The following is a 24,066-nucleotide window of genomic DNA, read 5'->3' on the forward strand; positions in this document are numbered from 1 at the left end:
GGCCGTTCATGTTTAACAAATTTGTTATCTTTTTATTCTAGCATTGTTGAGGCAGTTGATAGTGGTAAGGATTGCGATGTTGTATACCTTGACTTTAGCAAAGCTTTTGATACAGTGCCACATGAAAGACTGATTAAAAAAATAGAGTCTCATGGTATTGGGGGTGCTATATTAAGCTGGATTAGGGCATGGCTATACCAAAGGAAACAGAGAGTTAGTATAAATGGAATCAAGTCAGAGTGGGAAAATGTTGTAAGTGGAGTGCCTCAAGGCTCTGTCCTGGGACCTCTGTTGTTTATAATATATATAAATGATTTAGATTCAGGTTTGAGTAGCAACATTTGCAAATTTGCCGATGATACGAAAATCGGTAGGGAAATTAATTCGGAGGAGGACTCACTATCACTTCAAGTTGATCTAGATAGGGTTTTGAAATGGTCAAAGGATTGGCAGATGCAGTTTAATGCTGATAAATGTAAAGTTCTGAGGTTAGGTAATGATGATAGAGTTACAAGATACGAGCTAGATGGTGTTGTGATTGCGAAGTCGGATTGCGAAAGGGATCTGGGAGTTATGATTAGTAAGAATTTAAAACAAAAGGATCAATGCATAAATGTTCGTAATAAGGCAAATCGGACACTTGGATTTATTAATCGCAGCGTTAGTAACAAGACACCTGGTGTGGTTCTCAAGCTATATCTTGCTCTAGTTAGGCCCCATTTAGATTATGCAGTTCAGTTTTGGTCGCCATATTATAGAATGGATATAAATTCACTTGAACGTGTCCAGCGTAGGATGACTAAGTTAATTCCCCAAATTAGAAATCTTTCATATGAAGAAAGATTAACAAAGCTTAAGTTGCATTCACTGGAAAGGCGAAGAGTTAGGGGTGACATGATAGAGGTTTACAAGTGGATGAATGGACATAACCGGGGGGATATTAATAGGGTATTAAAAGTATCAACACAGGACAGAACACGAAACAATGGATATAAATTGGATAAGTTTAGATTTAGGAAAGACTTGGGTAAATACTGGTTCAGTAACAGGGTTGTTGATTTGTGGAACCAATTGCCGCGTAACATTGTGGAGGTGGGGTCCCTCGATTGTTTCAAGCGCGGGTTGGACAAGTATATGAGTGGGATTGAGTGGTTATAGAATAGGAGCTGCCTCGTATGGGCCAATAGGCCTTCTGCAGTTACCTTTGTTCTTATGTTCTTATGTTCTTAGCCTCAAAACTTTACATTTATCAGCATTAAACTGCATCTGCCAATCCTTTGACCATTTCAAAACCCTATTTAGATCAACTTGAAGTGATAGTGAGTCTTCTTCCGTGTTAATATCCCTGCCGATTTTTGTATCATTGGCAAAATTGCAAATGTTGCTACTCAAACCTGAATCTAAATCATTGATATATATTATAAACAACCGAGGTCCCAGAACAGAGCCCTGAGGCACTTCACTTACAACATTTTCCCACTCTGACTTAACCCCATTTATACTAACTCTCTTTTTTACTCCAATATAGTGTAATAACAGCAACCGGAGTATGTTGAGAGGAGCTAAGAACATAACTGGGAGTTATGATAAGTAAGAATTTAAAACAAAAGGATCAATGTATGAATGTTCGTAATAAGGCAAATAGGACACTGGGATTTATTAATCGAAGCGTTAGTAACAAGACACCTGGTGTGGTTCTTCAACTATATCTTGCGCTGGTTAGGCCCCATTTTGATTATGCAGTTCAGTTTTGGTCGCCTTACTATTTACTTACCTAAGAACAAAGGTAACTGCAGAAGGCCTATTGGCCCATACGAGGCATCTCCTATTTATAACCACCCAATCCCACTCATATACATGTCCATCCCACACTTGAAACAATCAAGGGACCCCACCTCCACCATGTTACGTAGCAATTGGTTCCACAATGGATGTGGAACTCTGGAACTATGGAACTCACTCCCTAGTGAATTGAAAAGCTGTCAAACTTTTGCCTTATTTAAAAGCAAAACCAAAGAGTACCTAATTTCATCTTCTTAGTTTCCTAAACTGAGCTTTAACTTTGCTCTGTACCTAGTGTTACCCAATCTCCTAATTTGTATGTATTTAACCCAAACAACCTTATCATTGTGTTCATTGCTGTCTTCTTTTATGTGCTAGCCATATGCTGTATTGTGCCTACCAATTTTTGTCAACTACCATTCAAGCTGTCATTGCAATCAATCTGAGAACATAAGAACATAAGAACAAAGGCAACTGCAGAAGGCCTATTGGCACATACTAGGCAGCTCCTATCTATAACCACCCAATCCCACTCATATACATGTCCAACCCGCGCATGAAACAATCGAGGGACCCCACCTCCACCACGTTACGCGGTAATTGGTTCCACAAATCAACAACCCTGTTACCGAACCAGTATTTACCCAAGTCTTTCCTAAATCTAAATTTATCCAATTTATACCCATTGTTTCGTGTTCTGTCTTGTGTTGATACTTTTAATACCCTAATAATATCCCCTTTGTTGTGTCCATTCATCCACTTGTAAACCTCTATCACGACACCCCCTAACTCTTCGCCTTTCCAGTGAATGCAATTTAAGCTTCGTTAATCTTTCTTCATATGAAAGATTTCTAATTTGGGGAATTAACTTAGTCATCCTACGCTGACAATATAATATACCGACAATTTTCTCTCATTTTTTTTTCTTGCCTTGTAACTGTTATCATTTTTTATAAATTTTGCAAGTATTTACCTACTTAAAATTTTCTTAGATTAAGGACCTGCCCGAAACGCTGCGCGTACTAGTGGCTTTACAAGATTGTAATTACCATATTATGTATCCTCACAATCCCAATGTACCTTCTTGTATATACATAAATAAATAAATAAATTAATAAAGGCAAATAGGACACTGGGATTTATTAATCGAAACATTAGTAACAAGACACCTGGTGTGGTTCTTCGGCTATATCTTGCTCTGGTTAGGCCCCATTTAGATTATGCAGTTCAGTTTTGGTCGCCGTACTATAGAATGGACATAAATTCACTTGAACGTGTCCAGCATAGGATGGCTAAGTTAATTCCCCAAATTAGAAATCTTTCATATGAAGAAAGATTAACAAAGCTAAAACTGCATTCACTGGAAAGGCGAAGAGTTAGGGGTGACATGATAGAGATTTACAAGTGGATGAATAGACACAACAAAGGGGATATTAACGGGGTATTAAAAGTATCAACACAAGACAGAACACGAAACAATGGCTATAAATTGGATAAATTTAGATTTAGGAAAGACTTAGGTAAATACTGGTTCGGTAACAGGGTTGTTGATTTGTGGAACCAATTACCGCGTAACGTGGTGGAGGTGGGGTCCCTCGATTGTTTCAAGCGCGGGTTGGACATGTATATGAGTGGGATTGGGTGGTTATAGATAGGAGGTGCCTCATATGGGCCAATAGGCCTTCTGCAGTTGCATTTGTTCTTATGTTCTTATTTTTTATTAGTCAGCTGTCTTCTCTAATACTATCATCACTAAATAATAGCAGGTTCATGTAAATTGTTTTATATTTAGGCGATGCTGTATTCACAAGCTGAACAGCAATGCTGTTAGCTCATGCTGCCTGTGCCAGCCTTGATTGCTCACTCATTACTAAGTTTCTGACATGCAGGAATGTTACCCTCGATTTTTTTCTAAGATGGCGTCTGTTTATTGAGGCTGGACTATAGCTGCCCCCATGCCTCACGGGGGAATTTAAAATTGTGCACTAGAACCTCAATCGTATATGTTCGATATGGGCCATTCCATGACAGTTACTCTCATCATATATATATATATATATATATATATATATATATTTATATATATATATATATATATATATATATATATATATATATATATATATATATGTATATATATGTATATATATGTATATATATATATATATATATATATATATATATATGTCGTACCTAGTAGCCAGAACACACTTCTCAGCCTACTATGCAATGCCTAATTTGCCTAATAAGCCAAGTTTTCATGAATTAATAGTTTTTCGACTACCTAACCTAACCTAACCTAACTTTTTCGGCTACCTAGGTAGGGTTGATTAGGTTCGGTCATATATCTATGTTAATTTTAACTCCAATAAAAAAAAATTGACCTCATACATAATGAAATGGGTAGCTTTATCATTTCGTAAGAAAAAAATTAGAGAAAATATATTAATTCAGGAAAATTTGGCTTATTAGGCAAATCGGGCCTTGCATAGTAGACTGAGAAATGCGTTCTGGCTATTAGGTACGACATATATACAGTGTGTCCTCACTTGAACGAACTATATGGGGCGAAGCCGATTCGTTCCAGTGCGGAATTCGTTCCATCCGTCCGGCCCCAACAACCTTCTTATTTTTTTTTTTTTAAACATATGCCAGGACACATTAGTTTGTTTCTTTGTTGTGTGGTGCTTCATTATAATATCTTTCATGCTCTTTTGGTGTCAATAATAATCTGAGATGCGAGAATCACCATCCCCCACACCACACACACCATCCCCCACACCACCCACACCACCCACACCATCCCCCACACCATCCCCCACACCACCCACACCATCTCCCACACCACCCACACCATCCCCCACACCACCCACACCATCCCCCACACCACCCACACCATCCCCCACACCACCCACACCATCCCCCACACCATCCCCCACACCACCCACACCATCCCCCACACCACCCACACCATCCTCCACACCACCCACACCATCCCCCACACCACCCACACCATCCCCCACACCACCCACACCATCCCCCACACCACCCCCACCATCCCCCACACCACCCACACCATCCCCCACACCACCCACACCATCCCCCACATCACCCACACCATCCCCCACACCACCCACACCATCCCCCACACCACCCACACCATCCCCCACACCACCCACACCATCCTCTACACCACCCACACCATCCTCCACACCACCCACACCATCCCCCACACCACCCACACCATCCCCCACACCACTAACACCATTCGCCCCCACCACCCACACTCCCCACACCACCACCCACACACCCCACACCACCACCCACACCATCCCCCACACACCCCACACCACCACCCACACCACTCACATCATCCCCCACACCATCCACACCTTCCCCCACACCACCCACACCTTCCCCCACACCACCCACACCATCCCCCACACCACCCACACCATCCCCAACACCCCCACACCATCCCCAACACCACTAACACCATTCGCCCCCACCACCCACACTCCCCACACCACCACCCACACACCCCACACCACCACCCACATTATCCCCCACACACCCCACACCACCCACATCATCCCCCCACACCCAACCACACCACCCACACCCAACCACACCACCCACACCCAACCACACCACCCACACCAACCCACCCACACCCAAACCACGCCACACCACCCAAACCATACCACACCACCCACACCGTGTATTGAAGCAGCAGGCTTGGAAGCGTCTCAACTCGCCCGACAAAAAAAAAATGATGGGTTGACAGGTCTCCTCTCACACCTCCAGGACCCCCCCCCCCACCCCCCAGGTACCTGGCCATACACACCACAATGCCAAGTCAGCTATTGATTTCTTCAGGAAACAATAAAACGTGTTAATGATTAATAATGTATATTAATACACGAAAATTAACATATTTTGGCATAAATATTTTACAGCTAAGATTGAGATTTATAATAGAGTATGAATGAGAGGTTTGGCAGCCATGCGTGGGCACCACCCTTCTCTCTCCACTTCCACCTCCCCTGACAACACCTTCCACCACTGACCCTACCTGCCTCTTTCCACCACCTGCCTCCCCTGACACCGCTTGCCTCCCCTGACCCCACCTGCCTCCCCTGACCCCACCTGCCTCCCCTGACCCCACCTGCCTCCCCTGACCCCACCTGCCTCCCCTGACCCCACCTGCCTCCCCTGACCCCACCTGCCTACCCTGACCCCACCTGCCTACCCTGACCCCACCTGCCTCCCCTGACACCACCTGCCTCCCCTGACCCCACCTGCCTCCCCTGACCCCACCTGCCTCCCCTGCCCCCACCTGCCTCCCCTGACACCACCTGCCTCCCCTGACCCCACCTGCCTCCCTTGACCCCGCCTGCCTCCCCTGACACCGCCTGCCTCCCCTGACCCCACCTGCCTCCCCTGACACCACCTGCCTCTTTCCACCACCTGCCTCCCCTGACCCCACCTGCCTCCCCTGACCCCACCTGCCTCCCCTAACCCCACCTGCCTCCCCTGACCCCACCTGCCTCCCCTGACCCCACCTGCCTCCCCTGACACCACCTGCCTCCCCTGACCCCACCTGCCTCTCCTGACCCCACCTGCCTCCCCTGACACCGCCTGCCTCCCCTGACACCGCCTGCCTCCCCTGACACCGCCTGCCTCCCCTGACACCGCCTGCCTCCCCTGACACCACCTGCCTCCCCTGACCCCACCTGCCTCCCCTGACCCCGCCTGCCTCCCCTGACACCGCCTGCCTCCCCTGACACCGCCTGCCTCCCCTGACACCGCCTGCCTCCCCTGACACCGCCTGCCTCCCCTGACACCACCTGCCTCCCCTGACCCCACCTGCCTCCCCTGACCCCGCCTGCCTCCCCTGACACCGCCTGCCTCCCCTGACACCACCTGCCTCCCCTGACATCGCCTGCCTCCCCTGACACCGCCTGCCTCCCCTGACACCACCACAAATGATGCCAGCCACCTCACCAAGGCCTAACGTTCACACGACCTGTGCTTGTTTTATTGGCCTCCTCAAAATTTATTCTAAATAGGTATTAGTACAGTACGTAGGCTGTTAGAGGGAGGGAGGGAGAGATCCAGGAAACAACCCCCCCCTCCCACCCCCCAACCCCCCAATGGCTCAGGGAGCGACCGGCCGGCCACACAATGCCAGCTGTTATCTACACCCCAATTGTATTAAAAATTCTGTGAAAAGGAAATGTGTTCAAACGGTTTAAAATATGTACTGTATACAGTGGTACCTCGGAATGCGATTGTCCCTGTATGCGAGGTTTTCGGAAGGCGAGCAGTATTTACTCCAAAAATTTGTCTCAGAAGGCGAGGGTTACTTCGGGACGCGAGTTTGTTGATACGCGTACAGGCCGACCTAGCGCGTGGTGGTTCGGCGATCATTGCCCCTCTGCCCCGCCGCCCCTCAGTTTACCATTGTCTCGCGCTCAGTGACTACCCCCACATCAATTCTTCTCGCGGATTTTCAGTGTTTTGTTGGATTTTTGGTGATTTGTCTATACAATTTGTTATTATATATCTCACCATGGGTCCCAAGAAAGCCAGTGGTAAGGATAAAGGCCAGAAAGCTCATGTGAGGATGACAATAGAGGAGAAACAAGAGATCATTCGGAAGCATGAGAACGGTACACGTGTTGTTGAACTTTGTAGGCAGTACAACAAAGCCACATCAACAATATGCACTATACTTAAGAAGAAAAATAAGATTATGGGTGCTAAACTGGCAAAAGGAGTAAGAACATTAACGGCACAAAGACCACAAATACTTGAAGAAGTGGAAAAGTTGTTATTAATTTGGATACACGACAAGGAGTTGAGGGGTGATAGTGTTTCGGAGGCCATTATTTGTGAGAAAGCCAGGGTGTTGCACGAAGACCTTCTAAAGAATACCCCTGCAACGAGTGATGCAGATAAGAAAGAGTTTAAGGCAAGCAGGGGCTGGTTTGAAAAATTTAGAAAGAGAAGTGGTATCCATAGTGTTACAAGGCATGGGGTTATGTGATGTGATTATGGAAGGGGACTCCCCTTCCAAACAGTAACTCCTCTCCTCCTCCCCCCTCCTCACCATCTTCCATACGCCTACAGCACTCGACAGCAAGGTAAGTAATAACTGGAACACAGTTTTGTAGGTTTATTTAGATGAATTAGGTAAATTAGGTATAAAAATTTAGTTTGATGTGGGGTTTTTGGGGTAGTCAGGAACGGATTAATTCATTTCCCTTTATTTCTTATGGGGAAATTAACTTCGGAATGCGAGTTTTCGGAAGGCGAGGCGTCTCCAGGAACGGATTAAACTCTTATTCTGAGGTATGCCTATATATTACAATTTTCACCATTATTATTGCTCCAATATGACATTTTTCTAATAAAAAGGCTATTTTCAGTGTAGATAATGCGATAATTATCATTAAATTGACTCTTGGCATCTGACGACGAGAGGAGAGTGAGTGGTCTCTGTGGTCAGGTGGAGGAAGGAGGGTGGGGGCGGGGGAGCACGTGTTGCCTCCTGACAACAACTCTCTCACCAATGCCCCCCTGACACCATTTTATCACCATTTCTCCCTAGAAACAATGGGTAGGGATAATAAACACTACATAACTGTTTACACTCTGGCGAATCATAGTTGATGACAGCCAGCTCTGACGCTCGGCCTCGGTGACCGCTTGGACGAACATTCCTCACTTAATCGAACATTTGTATGTTCCACTGAACATTTGGTACCGAATTCAATTTGTTCGGCTCTTCCGGGAATTCGATAGAGCGAGGTTCGTTAGTCTGAGGAAGCACTGTATATATATATATATATATATATATATATATATATATATATATATATATATATATATATATATATATATACATACATGTATGTATATATATATATATATATATATATATATATATATATATATATATATATATATATATATATATATATATATATATATATATATATATATATATATATATATGAGGTAGCCACCTCACTGTGTGAACTTATTTATTTATTTATTTATTTATTTATTTGTTTATTTATATATATATACAAGAAGGTACATTGGGTTTGTGAGAATACATTGGATAGTACAGTAATTACATTCTTGTAAAGCCACTAGTACGCGCAGCGTTTCGGGCAGGTCCTTAATCTAGCAGATAATTTTAAGTAGGTAATTTCAATCAGAATTGATAAATGATAAAGATACATTACAAGAGAAAAATGAGATGAGAGAGATAAGTAAGTATATTAAAGCACATTGTTATATTAAAGCTCTGATTGATTACATTGACAGCTTGATTAGTAATTTAAACAAGATTAAGACACCATACAGCAGATTGACAGCACATATAAGACAGCAATGATCACAATGGTAAAGATGTTCAGAATGGGTACATAAAGATTGGGAGACTGGGTAGCAAAAGATACAGATAAGCAAGATATATAAACACCATACAACAGATTGGCAGCACATATAAGAAAACAGCAATGATCACAATGGTAAAGATGTTCAAATTGGGAACATAAAGGTTGGGAGATTGGGTAGCAATTGATACAGTGCAATTTTAAGGCAAAAGTGAAAAACTATGAAGATGAAATTAGGTACTTTTTAGTATTGATTTTGAATGATGTAAAAGTTGGACAGCTTTTCAATTCAGTAGGAAGTGAGTTCCATAAACTGGGTCCCTTTATTTGCATAGAGTGTTTACACAGATTAAGTTTAACTCTGGGGATATCAAAGAGATATTTATTTTTGGTGTGGTGATAATGGGTCCTATTACATCTGTCCAGGAAGAGTTTCAGACAAGGATTTGCATTTAAGAACAGGGTTTTGTAAATGTAGTTGACACAAGAGAATTTGTGGAGTGAGATTATGTTTTGCATGTTTAGGGAGTTAAACAAGGGGGCTGTGTGTTGTCTGAAAGCAGAATTTGATATTATTCTGATAGCAGATTTTTGCTGGGTGATGATGGACTTGAGGTGGTATGCAGTGGTTGAACCCCATGCACAGATACCATTGTTGAGATAGGGATAGATTATTGACTCCCATTACAGTATATCTGAGTGACTGGAACACTATTATTAATCTGGTGATCGAGAAATAATTCCTTGTTAGTGTATTATTCCATTTTCCATTTGTTAGTGTATATTCCATTTTGTTCTAGTTGCCTTTCTTCAGTCTGATAAGAATGCTTCAGTCTCTGTTCGATTTCTTCAATCTCCCTGTATAAATTATTTCTTTTTTTTTTCTGTATGGAGAGTCGTGTCTGCTTAAGCATTTCTGTTAACTTCTTCCTCCTTTTGTAATGTCGTCTGTGTTCTACATTGGACCTCTTTCTGGCTTTCCTCAATGGAACATGTTTCAGACAGACTTCATATGCTTCAGAAGTCAGTTTTTCTATTCCTTGTGTAGGATATTTATTTCTTAGAACATTTTCCCATTGAATGTTTGTAAGTTCCCTGTTTATTTTCTCCCAGTCTATCCTCTTATTATTAAAATTGAATTTATTGAATAGCCCTTCTCGCTTGTTGTTTCTCTTGGGCCTACTACCGTTATTAATGTTAGTTTGCACTTCAATGAGCTTGTGGTCCAAGTACATAGTGTCTGAGACAGTAATGTCTCTGATTAGCTCCTCACTGTTCGTGAGTATCAGGTCCAGCGTGTTTTCGTTCCTAGTTGGTTCTGTAATCTGCTGACTGAGCGAGAATTTGTCACAGAATCTCAGTAGTTCTCTGACCTGTGGTTGGTTATTTCCAGGTTGACTTCCTGCTATGATGTTATTGTTTACTATTCTCCATTTTAAACTTTTGGATCGTCTCAAAGCCCTCCAAATGTACTCACTAGAAAGATGAGAGAGATATCAAATAATATACACCTGGAAGATACTGGAGGGCCAAGTACCAAATCTACACAGTAAAATAACAACGTACTGGAGTGAACGATATGGAAGAAAATGCAGAATAGAACCAGTTAAGAGCAGAGGTGCCATAGGCACAATCAGAGAACACTGTATAAACATCAGAGGTCCGCGGTTGTTCAACGTCCTCCCAGCAAGCATAAGAAATATTGCCGGAACAACCGTGGACATCTTCAAGAGGAAACTAGATTTATTCCTCCAAGGAGTGCCGGACCAACCGGGCTGTGGTGGGTATGTGGGCCTGCGGGCCGCTCCAAGCAACAGCCTAGTGGACCAAACTCTCACAATCCAAGTAGAAGAACTCCCAGAACCCCATCAACCAGGTATCAACCAGGGTAGATTGAAGTCTCCAAGAAAGATGATATCTGGTACTGGGTTTGCTAGGTTATCAAGAATATTCTCTATTTTGTGGATCTGTTCAGTGAATTCCTAAACTGTTGCATCTGGCGGTTTGTATATTAAAATAATAAGTAGATTCATATTTTCTACCTTGATTCCAAGTACCTCTACCACCTCATTGAACGAGTTCAGGAGCTCTGTGCATGCCAGCTCCTCTTTAATATACAGACCTACTCCTCCACTTGACCTAATTACTCTGTCACATCTATATAGATTATAATTCAGAATCCAGATTTCACTATCCATGTAGTCTTTTGTGTGGGTTTCTGTAAATGTACCAAATATTGAGTTCGATTTTATTAGGAGGCCATTTATGAACTTAACTTTATTTCTTGATTTTGGTTTCAAGCCTTGTATGTTTGCAAATATGAATGATTTCCCACATTGTGTGTCACTTTTGGTGGGCTTTGGTAGTTCTCCCCCCACTCTACCCCGGTCCAGGGTGTGTTGTTTTGGAAGTGATACTTCCAGTTTTGGTAGTAGGACGGGATACAGAAGGCCCCTGACTGTGATAAAAATGACCAGGATTCTGATAATAGCAGGATTGTTGTGATAATTAGCATTGTAGTGGGAGGAGTAATCTTGGTGGGGAGGGAGGTAGCATTGTCTGCTGACTCTGTGTGACCACCTTTTACTGTCTGGATTCACTATACCAGCTTAGTTGTTCGTTATGGTAAACAAAACATGCAGATACTTATAAATAATGTCTATATATAAAAGCAAAAACAGTATGGTGGTAGGAGAATGGTGGCAAGTCACGTGAGGTGAGGGAGGGAGGGAGTGGCAGCCAGTGGCGGACTGCTACTGGCTGCCACTGCCACTGCCATTGCAACTCAGCATACCAACTTAGTGGTTCGTTATGGTGAACACAAATGTAGATACTTATATATAACGTGTATATACAGTGTAATAACAGCAAAAAGAGTGGGGGAGAAGCCAATTTGGTGATGGGTGTGGCAACATCTGCATGATTTGTCATGTTGGTAGGGGTGGCCGCTATGCTCTTTGTGCGTTATACAGGCTTAGTTGAACAGTTATGGTGAATAAAACATGTAGATACTTATATATAATGTCTGTATATAGAGTAATAACACTACAAACAGTATTGTTGGGGGTGAAATTTTGGTACGTCTGACCTTGAATGTGTGAGGGAAGCAGCCGCCACCTGACTGTGTGTAGCGACATCTCTTAGTGCCTGAACTAACTATATCAACATAGTTGTACAGTTGTGGTAAACACAACATGTAGATACTTATAAATAACGTCTTTATATAGTGAATAAAAGCAAAAACAGTATTGTGGGAGGAGAATGTGGGTGAGTCAGGTGAGTTGAGGGAGGGAGGAAGTAGCAGCCTGTGGCGGGCTGCCACTGGCTGCCACTGCCACTCAGCATGCCAACTTAGTGGTTCGTTATGGTGAACATAAATGTAGATACTTATATATAACATCTGTATATAGTGAATAAAATCAAAAACAGTATGGTGGGAGGAGAATGTGTGCAAGTGAGGTGTCGAGGGAGTGAGTGGCAGCGAGTGACTGGCTGGTGTGTGGCGGTCACTCCTTGTTGCTTTTTGACTCATAATAGCAACTTAGTGGTTCGTTATGGTGAACAAAACATGCAGATACTTATATATAACCTGTGTATATAGTGTAATAACCGACAAAGTATTTGTTCACTGCTTGATGAACATAATAATTGAATCAACATTATGCACACAATATTTTTGAGTACAGAGATGATTCACTCATTTTATTATATAAATATATCACACTACACACTAATGAATAATATTACAGCAAAAAACTAAGAAAAATCAATCAGAGACATTGAAATAATTAGGTAATTATCTCTTTGTGGCCACTCCTGCCTGACAGCTGGCGAGCAACAGACCGCCTGGGACGCACGCTGAGTCAGTGCCTGTTTTTTGCAAGACTTCCCCACCCTATAGTGGGAAATATATGCCCCTTACGATTTTTTTATTATTTTCCCATGATCAGAGAACACAAATTAACAGGTTTAGAAGAAAAAAATCATTTTTTTTTTTTGGTATGCGCCTGTGGGTGATAAATGCTAAACAGTCCGGAGCCACACAAGAGTTAAACTGACCAAACAAAGCTGCCAAAGAAATATAAGAAAATTCACTTTCGCAAACAGAGTGGTAGACGGTTGGAACAAGTTAGGTGAGAAGGTGGTGGAGGTCAAGACCATCAGTAGTTTCAAAGCATTATATGACAAAGAGTGCTGGAAAGGCTGGATACCATGAGCATAGCTCTCATCCTGTAACTACACTTAGATAATAACATACAGAGTGAGAGAGAGAGAGAGAGAGAGAGAGAGAGAGAGAGAGAGAGAGAGAGAGAGAGAGAGAGAGAGAGAGAGAGAGAGAGAGACTGGCACTGACTGACTGTCTGTAATTAATTGGTGACTGTAAATGCCTGTTTTACATTTGTCTGCAATCCCTTTTTCAAAATTTCTTTCTGCCTCTCTCCTCACTGCCGTGTAGTTGTTTCTCACATCTTTGTATCGCTGGTATGTTTGGGGGTTCGGCCTCTTCCTGCATTGATTCCATTTTTGTGTCTTTTGGTCTCTGGTCTCTGTTTTGGTATAAATTTTTTTTGTGCCTTTATCATATATTTCACAAAACCTGACATACATCTCATTCACTTCCTTGCCTAGCAACAAGTCTGTCCAATTATACTCACTAAAAAATTTTCTAAGGTTGCCATAATGTCCTCTCCTAAAGTCACGTTTTTCATTTGCATCGAACGTCATATTTTCTTCCAGAATATAACGCATTGCATACTTTATTCCCAAAAAGACATGGTCACTTTTACCCAAGGGAGGAAGGTACTGAATGTCAAATATTTCTTCCTCCTTCCTGGTAAATATCAAATTTAGCATGGAGGGGACGTCCCCTTCCCTCATCCTCGTAGCTTGTTTAACCCTCAAACCGCTAGGGGCCCAAATGGAATTCAAACCCACAGGCGCGACAAAAAAAAAAATCCAAAAAATTCTTTCGTCTTATAGAAGTGTTCATTTTTGTTCCCTGATCACGGAAAAAAAAACCAAAAAAATCGTAGGTGGCATATTTTAGCCGCAATAGGGTAAGGAAGTGTGGCAAAAAAGGGGCGTTGGCAGAGCCTTCGCCAGACAAGGTCTACTCCGCCTGAGCTGTCAGACGGCAGTTGCCACAAATATATTATTACCTAATTATTTCAATGTTTCTGATTGATTTCTTCTTAGTTTTTTTGCAGTAATATTATTCCATACAGTGAATTGTGGTATATTTATATTATAAAATGTGTGAACCATCGCTGTACTCAAAATTATGGTGTGCATATTAGTGATTCAATTATTATGTTCATAAAACAATAAACAAATAGTTTTGCTGTTGTTACACTATATACACAGGTTATATATAAGTATCTGCATGTTTTGTACACCATAACGAACTACTAAGTTGGTCTTGTGAGTCAAAAAGCAACAAGGAGTGACCGCCAAACACCAGCGAGTCACTCACTCCCTCAACACCACCTCACTCACCCTCATTTACCTCCCACAATACTCTTTCTGTATTTATTCACTATACAAAGACGTTATATATACATATTTACATGTTTTGTTCACCATAACTGTACATCTAAGCTTGTATGGTGAGTAAAGGCCATAAGACGTAGCTACTCACACAGTCAGCTAATCGGCAGCTGACCTCAAGGCCAGACGCACTAATATTTGTCCTCCAACAATATTGTTTGTGGTGTTATTACGCTATATACACACACATTTTATATATATGTATCTACCTGTTTTATTCACCATACCTGAACAAGTAAGCTGGTATGGTGCCCAAAGATCATAGTGGCCATCAGTAAACAACATGCCAAGTCGTGCAGACGACGCTCCTCCCTCACCAAAATGGCGGCTCCCAACCTACTCCTCTCGCTGTTATCTCACACTATACACACGTTATATATAAGTACAGAGCACCACTTGGTTTCCGAACTTTAGTTATCCGAAACTTCCAGTTTCCCGATTGGGGTTGGGGAGTCATGCTACCCGAACAAAGTTCGGGTAGGAAGGGGTCCGCCAAGCGTCACGCCGGCTTGTTGTGGTGGGTGGGAGATGGTCCAGTTTGCCTGCTGTGACTTCACAGATTCACGGCCTATTATTCCTATTATTTTGAATTGCCATAAGGCTGGAATGTTCATTCTGTGCTTTTGTTTTACATATCTGCACAATCAAGAAACATCTGTGCACCATGTTGGCTCCAAATGCACGCATTGCGTCAGTGATGGCTGACTGGTGGGTGGATGGACGATGGAGCTTAGGTGGGAGGCAGTATGAATGAGGGGGGGGGGGGGAGAATCAGTGAGAGAGGGGGAGAGAGAGATGCTAGGAGGGAGGGGGAGGTAGGGAGAGATGTTAGGAGGTAGGGAGAGATGCTAAGAGAGAGGGGGAGGTAGGGAGAGATGCTAGGAGGTAGGCAGGAAGGGATGGAAGTAGTGAGAATTAGGGAGGGAAAGGCAGGCTGGCAGGCACAGGCAGGCAGGCACAGGCAGGCAGGCACTGGCAGGCAGGGAGTGAGTGGTGAGTGGTAGTCACGCGGTTCAACCGCGTGACCTTGAGAGATGGGATGTAGGGGGCGGGTGGTTTGTTGGTGGTGGGGGTGAGACCGGCTCATTCCCGAAGATAAGCCTAACACACACTACCCGTTAGCATGATGGCAGGGAGGGAGGCAGGCTGGCTGGAAAGGAAGCAGGCTGGCAGGCTGGGAAGGAGGCAGGCAGGCTTGCAGGCTGGGAAGGAAGCAGGCTGGCAGGCTGGGAAGGAGGCAGGCAGGCAGGCTTGCAGGCAGGCAGGCTTGCAGGCAGGCAGGCTTGCAGGCTGGGAAGGAGGCAGGCAGGCAGGCAGGCTTGCAGGCTGGGAAGGAGGCAGGCAGGCTTGCAGGCTGGGAAGGAGGCAGGCAGGCAGGCAGGCTTGCAGGCTGGGAAGGAGGCAGGCAGGCAGGCAGGCTTGCAGGCTGGGAAGGAGGCAGGCAGGCTTGCAGGCTGGGAAGGAGGCAGGCAGGCAGGCAGGCTTGCAGGCTGGGAAGGAGGCAGGCAGGCAGGCAGGCTTGCAGGCTGGGAAGGAGGCAGGCAGGCAGGCAGGCTTGCAGGCTGGGAAGGAGGCAGGCAGGCAGGCTTGCAGGCTGGGAAGGAGGCAGGCAGGCAGGCAGGCAGGCAGGCAGGCAGGCTTGCAGGCTGGGAAGGAGGCAGGCAGGCAGGCAGGCAGGCTTGCAGGCTGGGAAGGAGGCAGGCCGGCAGGCAGGCTTGCAGGCTGGGAAGGAGGCAGGCAGGCAGGCAGGCAGGCTTGCAGGCTGGGAAGGAGGCAGGCAGGCAGGCAGGCTTGCAGGCTGGGAAGGAGGCAGGCAGGCAGGCGGGCTTGCAGGCTGGGAAGGAGGCAGGCAGGCAGGCAGGCAGGCTTGCAGGCTGGGAAGGAGGCAGGCAGGCAGGAAGCGATATATGGGTGTTGAAGTGAACCATGAACCACGTGACCTTTGAGAGTGTGTGTGTATGGGTTTGGGGTGGGGGGAGAAGGGGAGGTGTATCGGTGGTGGGGGAGGGACCGGCTGACTCCGTAAGCCTAACCACACTCCACAGACCTATGACCCAGATTTGTTTCTTAAATGTACAGTACATCATCGTATATTTTAGGCAGGATGTGCCTGCAGGCGGGCAGGATGTGCCTGCAGGCTGGCAGGATGTGCCTGCAGGCTGGCAGGATGTGCCTGCAGGCTGGCAGGATGTGCCTATGGGCTGGCAGGATGTGCCTGCAGGCTGGCAGGATGTTCCTGCAGGCTGGCAGGCAGGCTGGCAGGATGATCCTGCAGACTGGCAGGCAAGCTGGCAGGCAGGCTGGCAGGATGTTCCTGCAGGCTGGCAGGCAAGCTGGCAGGCAGGCTGGCAGGATGTTCCTGCAGGCTGGCAGGCAAGCTGGCAGGATGTTCCTGCAGGCTGGCAGGATGTTCCTGCAGGCTGGCAGGATGTTCCTGCAGGCTGGCAGGATGTTCCTGCAGGCTGGCAGGATGTTCCTGCAGGCTGGCAGGATGTTCCTGCAGGCTGGCAGGATGTTCCTGCAGGCTGGCAGGATGTTCCTGCAGGCTGGCAGGCAGGCTGGCAGGAAACATCCAGAGGATGTTTGCCAGACGTCTTAATAATCAGTTAGGAACAATTAAGGACTTTTATAAAGCTGATCAGGACTTCACTTATTGGTGAGTACAAACAAAACACGGTCACATTTACGCTATGAACCTGTCGATTTTTTCCCCTAGAGTTTTTTTCGTAATTTTTTTTCGGAAAAATTTATTTTTACATTTCTAGTTTATTTTTTCCCCTCTATTTCTCGTATACGAACTTACATGTTAACCGACGGGTCTCGTCCCCAAGGGGTTCGGAAACCAAGTGGTGCTCTGTATCTACATTTGTGTTCACCATGGCGAACCACTAAGCTGGTATGGTGAGTGCAGTCAATAAATGGTGACCACACACAGTCAGAAAACGACGCCACAACCCTCCCTCCCACAGCATTACTCCTCCCTCCATGGAGCACAGCGCTAAATATCACCACAATCCTGCTATTATCAGAATCCTGGTCAGTTTTATCACAGTCAGGGGGCTTCAGTAATACTATCACTGCTAAATAATAGCAGTATCATTTATATTATGGTATTTGTAGGCGATGCTGTGGTCACAAGCTGAACAGCGGTGCTGTGAGCTCGTGCTGCAGTGCGCCAGCCTTGGTGGCTTGCTCAATACTGACGCTGTAACACCCAAGAATGTTGGCCTGGATTTTTTTTCTAGGTGGCATCTGGCAACTATCGGTCATGGCTGTACTATAGCTGCCACTATCCCAGGCGGGGCGTTTAAATTATAGCGCTAGACACGAAATCATATATAAATGATGTGCGCGGTTTCGGTTTTGTCACTGATATCATTTATATATGATATGCGCAGTTTGAGGGTTAACATGTTGATACAAGAATGTTTCCAGGATGAGGTCTACAAATTTACAGGTCCAGAAATCTTCTGTTTTAGCTTCACATGCTTCTCAGTCTATGGATTTCAAGTTGAAGTCGCCGACTATCTACAGTCGTGAACTATCGTTATCCGCTCTCGCTATGATCTCTCTCATTATTGTTATAAGACCTTCTCGTTTACTATCTAGCTCCTCCTTTGACCATGTGCTGCTTAACGGTGGACTATATGCATTTATGATCATTAGTTTATCATCTTCATGGCAGATCTCTAGTGCTATTATGTCAACTTCTTGTGGATTGGCAGTCACTATTTCGTTCACCTTTAGGTGTTCTTTCACCAGCACAGCAACGCCACCGCCTTTCCTGATTTTTCTGTCCCGTCTCCAAAATGAGTAGCCCCTTGGGAATATGACCTCATTTAAAATAGCATCTTCAAGTTTTGTCTCCGTGAGTGCAACAATGTCTGGTGTCTGCAGCTGTATTATATCACTTAACTCCAATATCTTTGATCTTACTCCATCTATGTTGGTGTATGCAATCTTGAGGAACTTGTTCCCCCTCTTCTTATTTTTCACTCCGCCTTTCTCTATTGATTTGTTGGTTTGCCTTTATGTACCACTTTACTGGCCTGCCTACCCCTATCACTTTGTAGAAAAAAGAATTGATTTCTTCTGCATTCCTGCTCTCATTTAAATGTTTTGCCTCGGCGAGGTTCAGTTTCAGCTTCTCTCTATCTTCTTTTGAAAGATCTCATCTTTCAAAAATTTTCAGTCAACAGTCAGTCAAACCTGACTGACTGTGAATGCCTAACTGACTTTGAATGCTTAACTGAGAATGCCTACTACTCAAAAACAAAGGCAGGGAAATAGATGAAACGATAAACATAAGAATTTTGTAGAGATTTGCCTACAGGTAGGGATGGCATTCATCAAGGAAAACAACAAGAGAACAACTCTACAGCTGACACGCACATTGCACCAGCAATTTCACGTGAAATTACCTTGCTCTGTTAGAATGTTGAAAGTAAAGAGGATTAGTGATTTATGCGAAGGATTGTGATACTGCTGACTGGGGCAGTGTGGGATGTGGCAGGACACTATTGGGTCATGTGAACATTTTGATTCATTTACACATACTGTATATAATGGATTGAGGTGGAAAAACCGGGACTCAGGAGGCCTTTACAGGCAGGTGTTTGTAAAAACTGGCATTCATTATGGCCCCCCCCCCTGAATTATTAATTTGTGTAGCAATAAATATAAATGGAATATAATACATGTACTAATAAATTGCTAGAGTATAATACATTTAGCAATAAAAATCAATAAAGTAAGAGAATAGCTTACCCTGCTGCATTTCAATTATATGTCCATCTCTCCGATAGAGCACTGTACACACATAGCCACTGGAGCTGAAAAAAATATATCAACGTGTTACAAATTATTATCAACTGATTTCTTAACAACCGATCACTATCCTACTTCCTCACAATAAGCATGTACACAACACCTTCAGATACCAAAAAATTACCCTCAGACTACACAGCAAAACAGCAATAGGGAACCTCATAAATGCTTTCACAATATAAATTTTGAATCTGAATTCAATAATACACAGGATATAAATTCATTAGCCATCATCCTTGTCTCAAAAACTCTAAGCCTCTTCAACACACACTGTCCTCTTCTCACCAAGCAAGTAACTGCTAAAAGATTTAAAAAAAAAAAAACTGGCTACCAAGTGGCATACTTAACCCCTCTGGGGCCAGATTCACGAATGTACTTATGAATGTTTTTCTTCTTAGCGGCTACGTCTGTATTCAGGTAACTACACTAAGAAGAAAAACCTTCGTAAGTTTGGTCCATCAGCTAAGTGTGCTGTCAACCACTTGTAACTTTACGTATACTGGATATAACTCAATTTTTTCTACTACACAACACTGGGATTGATTTTAAGATTTTAATATAAACAAAAGATTATTAGTTGGCGAATCTCGCGAAGAGGAGTCCTTCGTGTTAGTTATATATGCATTCTCTGCTTGAAACTTGAAGTAAATATGTCTTTTATGATAGTAGAATTAGTTTTGTAATAGCAAGATATTATACCAGTAGTTATTAAGTAAATAAACACTGGTGAACATGAAATATGAGAGGTGATGAGCCCTGCCTGATTGGAGCATTTACTATCACCAAATGCCCCTGTTCACCTAGTAATCAGTAAGGGTATACCTTAGCTATACATACACAGTTTTAATTTAGTTGGTTTGGTTTTATTTGAAATTAAATTTGGGTGAGACATAAAATTTAAATATGCTGCACAAATGATGTTAGGTAAGGAGAAGGATAAAAGCTTCAAAAACTTTTCTCATTGAATACTTAAAGCCATAATTATGACTATATGGACTATTAAAAAAGAGAGAGGGAAGTAGGAGTCCAAGACCTCTTCCTGTTACACAACTTGGGTGTGGAACAAGTAATTATCAAAAGAAGGCACCATGCCGGGAAGGGTATGTAGCAGTAAGGCAGTGAGGTGAGGCAGCTACTTATTTGAGGAATGCATATTTTATTTACCTTATAAGCTGAGGCAGCCATTATTTGACGAATACTCAGCTGATTCCTCTACATTTAGCATGGAACAAATTTGTGTCCAAGACCTCTTCCTGTTACACAATTTGGCTGCGTGTAACCAAACTAGAAGTGCTCTACAAATCAAGGGACCCAGAATGTGGAATGACCTCCAGAATCATGTCAAAGGCTGTACCTCTCTCAACCAGTTTAAGAGTAAAATCAAGTTCTACTTAATTAACTCTATGTAACCTACCTTACCTCCTAAATGTCAACCCATATCTTGCTATTTTTTATAAAATGCTGTTTGTTCACCAACATGTACAATTGCTGATTTCTGCTATGTTCCACCCATTTTTTTACTTTTTATTCCTTCTTTCAACACAATTTATACCTAATCCCAATTACTATTAAGTTTTAGTCTAAGTGTTTTTTCCCCTACACCTTGCCCGAAATGCTATGAGTATTAGTGACTTTAGGTATTGTATGTACTAGCTCTGTCTATAAATCCAATATTATGTTTGTAAATCAACTATGTATGTACTTTTCCTGAATAAAATTTATTTATTAATATTTATTTATTAATTAGTAAGTATTAAAAGAAGGCACCAAGCTGGGAAGGCTATGTAGCACCATTGTGTGTAACACTAAACCAAATTTTTTTTTAACAAATAATGCACCTGTATGGTAAAACATATTCTGTCAGCTGTAAAAATATTGATGCAGTTATTTAAATAAAAAATATAATGAAAGAAATATTACTGGTTGATTTTTATCCTATCTTTTTGTGCTGTACAGTATATCTAAGGACGTGAACAATTTAGACAATGCACAATTTAATGAATGATTCAAAAGAAATATGACTATTACATATCAACATGAGATCTTAATGATCCATGGTTAACATGATTTAATAAGGATAATACTTGAAATAATGCAAACTATAATCTAAAATCTTTGTTACTGATTTTTTTATTAAGAAGCTTAGGTATACACAGGAATGTGCTGCTACCCTATTCTATATGGAATATTACAGAGTGTAAATAAAAAACTAGCTATAAGTTTATCTAATACTCCCATCTCACAGGATGGTTAGGCATACATGGAATCATGGAAGAAAATACCAGCCTCAATACAAAAAACAAATCAACTCTGAATAAACAACAACTTCACGATTTTCACAAGAGGTAAGCACTGAATCATGGAAACATTACAGTATAATGTAATTACTCTTACCAGTTTCTATGAGATTCCTCTCAAACAATGTATTTTTTAACATGCTTAGGTATACACAGTAATGTGCTGTTTCCCTATTCTGTATGAAGGACCACACAGTGTATATCAAAACGGCCAGCTACAAGCTCATCCAACATCCTCATCTCACAGGACGGACAGTCATACATGGAATCAGGAGAGAACAAAATACTTAAGGTTGATCTTTTAGCCTCAACTGGTAAAATCTGGGTGCAGCACAAGAATATCTTCCAATATTCCTGAATATGAAGTAATTACAGAGCTCAAAGTACCTCATACCATTTGGTATAAAGTCACAGATAACAGGGCAATCACAGATATAATGTTGGAGAGTATGTTTTCTCAAGTAGGACTGAAAACATATGTTTTTTTCCACCAAGAGGGTTATAAACGCATGGAACCGCCTACCCGCTGAAGCTGTAAATGCCAAATTCCAGCAAAAAAATATCATTAAGACAATTGGCAGGGCCCTTTAACAAGCCGCCTGCTTTCTGTTTTCGTCGAGGCCACTAGATAGTTAGTGGCCCTTGGGCAAATTCAGTAAATATGTACAATAATTGTCAGCACATCTTCCAAGCAACAAGGACAGCTATACAGTATCTCTTAGAATTACGTAGGTAAACAACAAATGTAACATATTTGTTTACTACAATGTTGGTGCTAGCTGTAGAAGTTGAAAAAACATAGTTTTACTACGAAATATACTAATTTTATAAAAAAAATCGACGTAAATAGGAGGCAGTAGAGCTCTGATAAGCCAGCGCTAAATCTTCAATATGAAGAATGTTGCCTGCTCTCTGATTGGCCAAACGAAACACAGTAGTGACCTCTGTCGGCACGCAGGTGAACCAGACCCAAAACCCCAATACCTTCCTAAGTTTCCCTACCTGAATCGCACCTAAGCATCTTCTTAGGGCATACTTAGGAACCTTCGTAGCAAACCTACTTACAAAGAAATACATGGAGCTTCGTGAATCTAGGTCCTGGGCTGCTCTTGCAATTATAGCTTGCAACACGCCCAGGTGTAAGAAATAATAACAAAAATATTTCGTCTTATAAAAGTGTTCTTTTACAATCCCTAATCACAGGAAAAATAATAAAAAAAATCGTAGGTGGCATATTTTGGGTGCAATTGGGCAGGGAAGTCTCGCAAAAAACCAGCATTGAATGTAATGAAACGCCATTTTCTGGGTGAGTCCCGGAGGCTTCCCGGAGCTATCCAGGCTGAATGGATATGTACAGAGCACCACTTGGTTTCCGAACCCCTTGGGGACGAGACCCATTGGTTAACAAGTAAGTTCGTAAACGAGAAATAGAGGGGAAAAAAACAACAAGAACTGTAAAAAAAAAGTATGAAAAAATCTAGGGGGAAAAAGCGCCAGGTTCATAGCATAAATGCAACCATATTTTGTTTGTACTCACCAATAAGTGAAGTCCTGATCCGCTTTATAAAAGTTCTTAATTGTTCCTAGCTGATTATTAAGACGTCTGGCAAACATCCTCTGGATGTTTCCTGCCAGCCTGCAGGAATATCCTGCCAGCCAGCCAGCCTGCCTGCCAGCACGCCAGCCAGCAAGCCTGCCTGCCTGCCTGCTTGCCTGCCTGCCAGCCAGCCAGGCTGCCTGCCAGCCAGCCAGCCAGCCAGCCTGCCTGCCAGCCAGCCAGCCAGCCAGCCAGCCTGCCTGCCAGCCAGCCAGCCAGCCTGCCAGCCAGCCTGCCAGCCAGCCTGCTGGAACATCCTGCCAGCCTGCAGGCTCATCCTGCCAGCCAGCCTGCAGGAACATCCTGCCAGCCAGCCAGCCAGCCAGCCTGCCAGCCTGCCAGCCAGCCTGCCAGCCAGCCAACCTGCCTGCCTCACTCTCTTCCTGCCTCCCTCCCTGCCATCCTGCTAACGGGTCGAGTGTGTTAGGCTTATCTACGGGAGTGAGCCAGTCTCTCTCCCACCGCTGACAAACCCCCCTCCCCTACATCCCATACTCTCTCTTAAAGGTTATGCAGTTCAACCGTGTGACTATCCCTGCCTCCCTGCTTGCCTGCCAGCCTGCCTCCCTCTCTGCTGCTCCATCCAGCCTGCCTGCTATCCAGC

At 43.4% G+C, this 24,066-nt stretch overlaps 1 protein-coding gene across 3 annotated transcripts in view; it reads right to left on the reverse strand.

Annotated features, from left to right (window-relative positions):
* Positions 1–24,066, reverse strand: part of LOC123760820 (uncharacterized) — a 948,105-nt gene that overhangs the window by 229,876 nt on the left and 694,163 nt on the right. For all 3 annotated transcript variants that reach the window (XM_069328212.1, XM_069328211.1, XM_069328210.1), the window contains one exon: positions 19,509–19,573. In XM_069328212.1, the coding sequence (XP_069184313.1) occupies positions 19,509–19,573 (65 nt within the window). The remainder of the gene's footprint in view (positions 1–19,508; positions 19,574–24,066) is intronic.

This window comes from Procambarus clarkii, chromosome 21, assembly GCF_040958095.1.
Source record: "Procambarus clarkii isolate CNS0578487 chromosome 21, FALCON_Pclarkii_2.0, whole genome shotgun sequence".
NCBI lineage: Eukaryota > Metazoa > Arthropoda > Malacostraca > Decapoda > Cambaridae > Procambarus > Procambarus clarkii.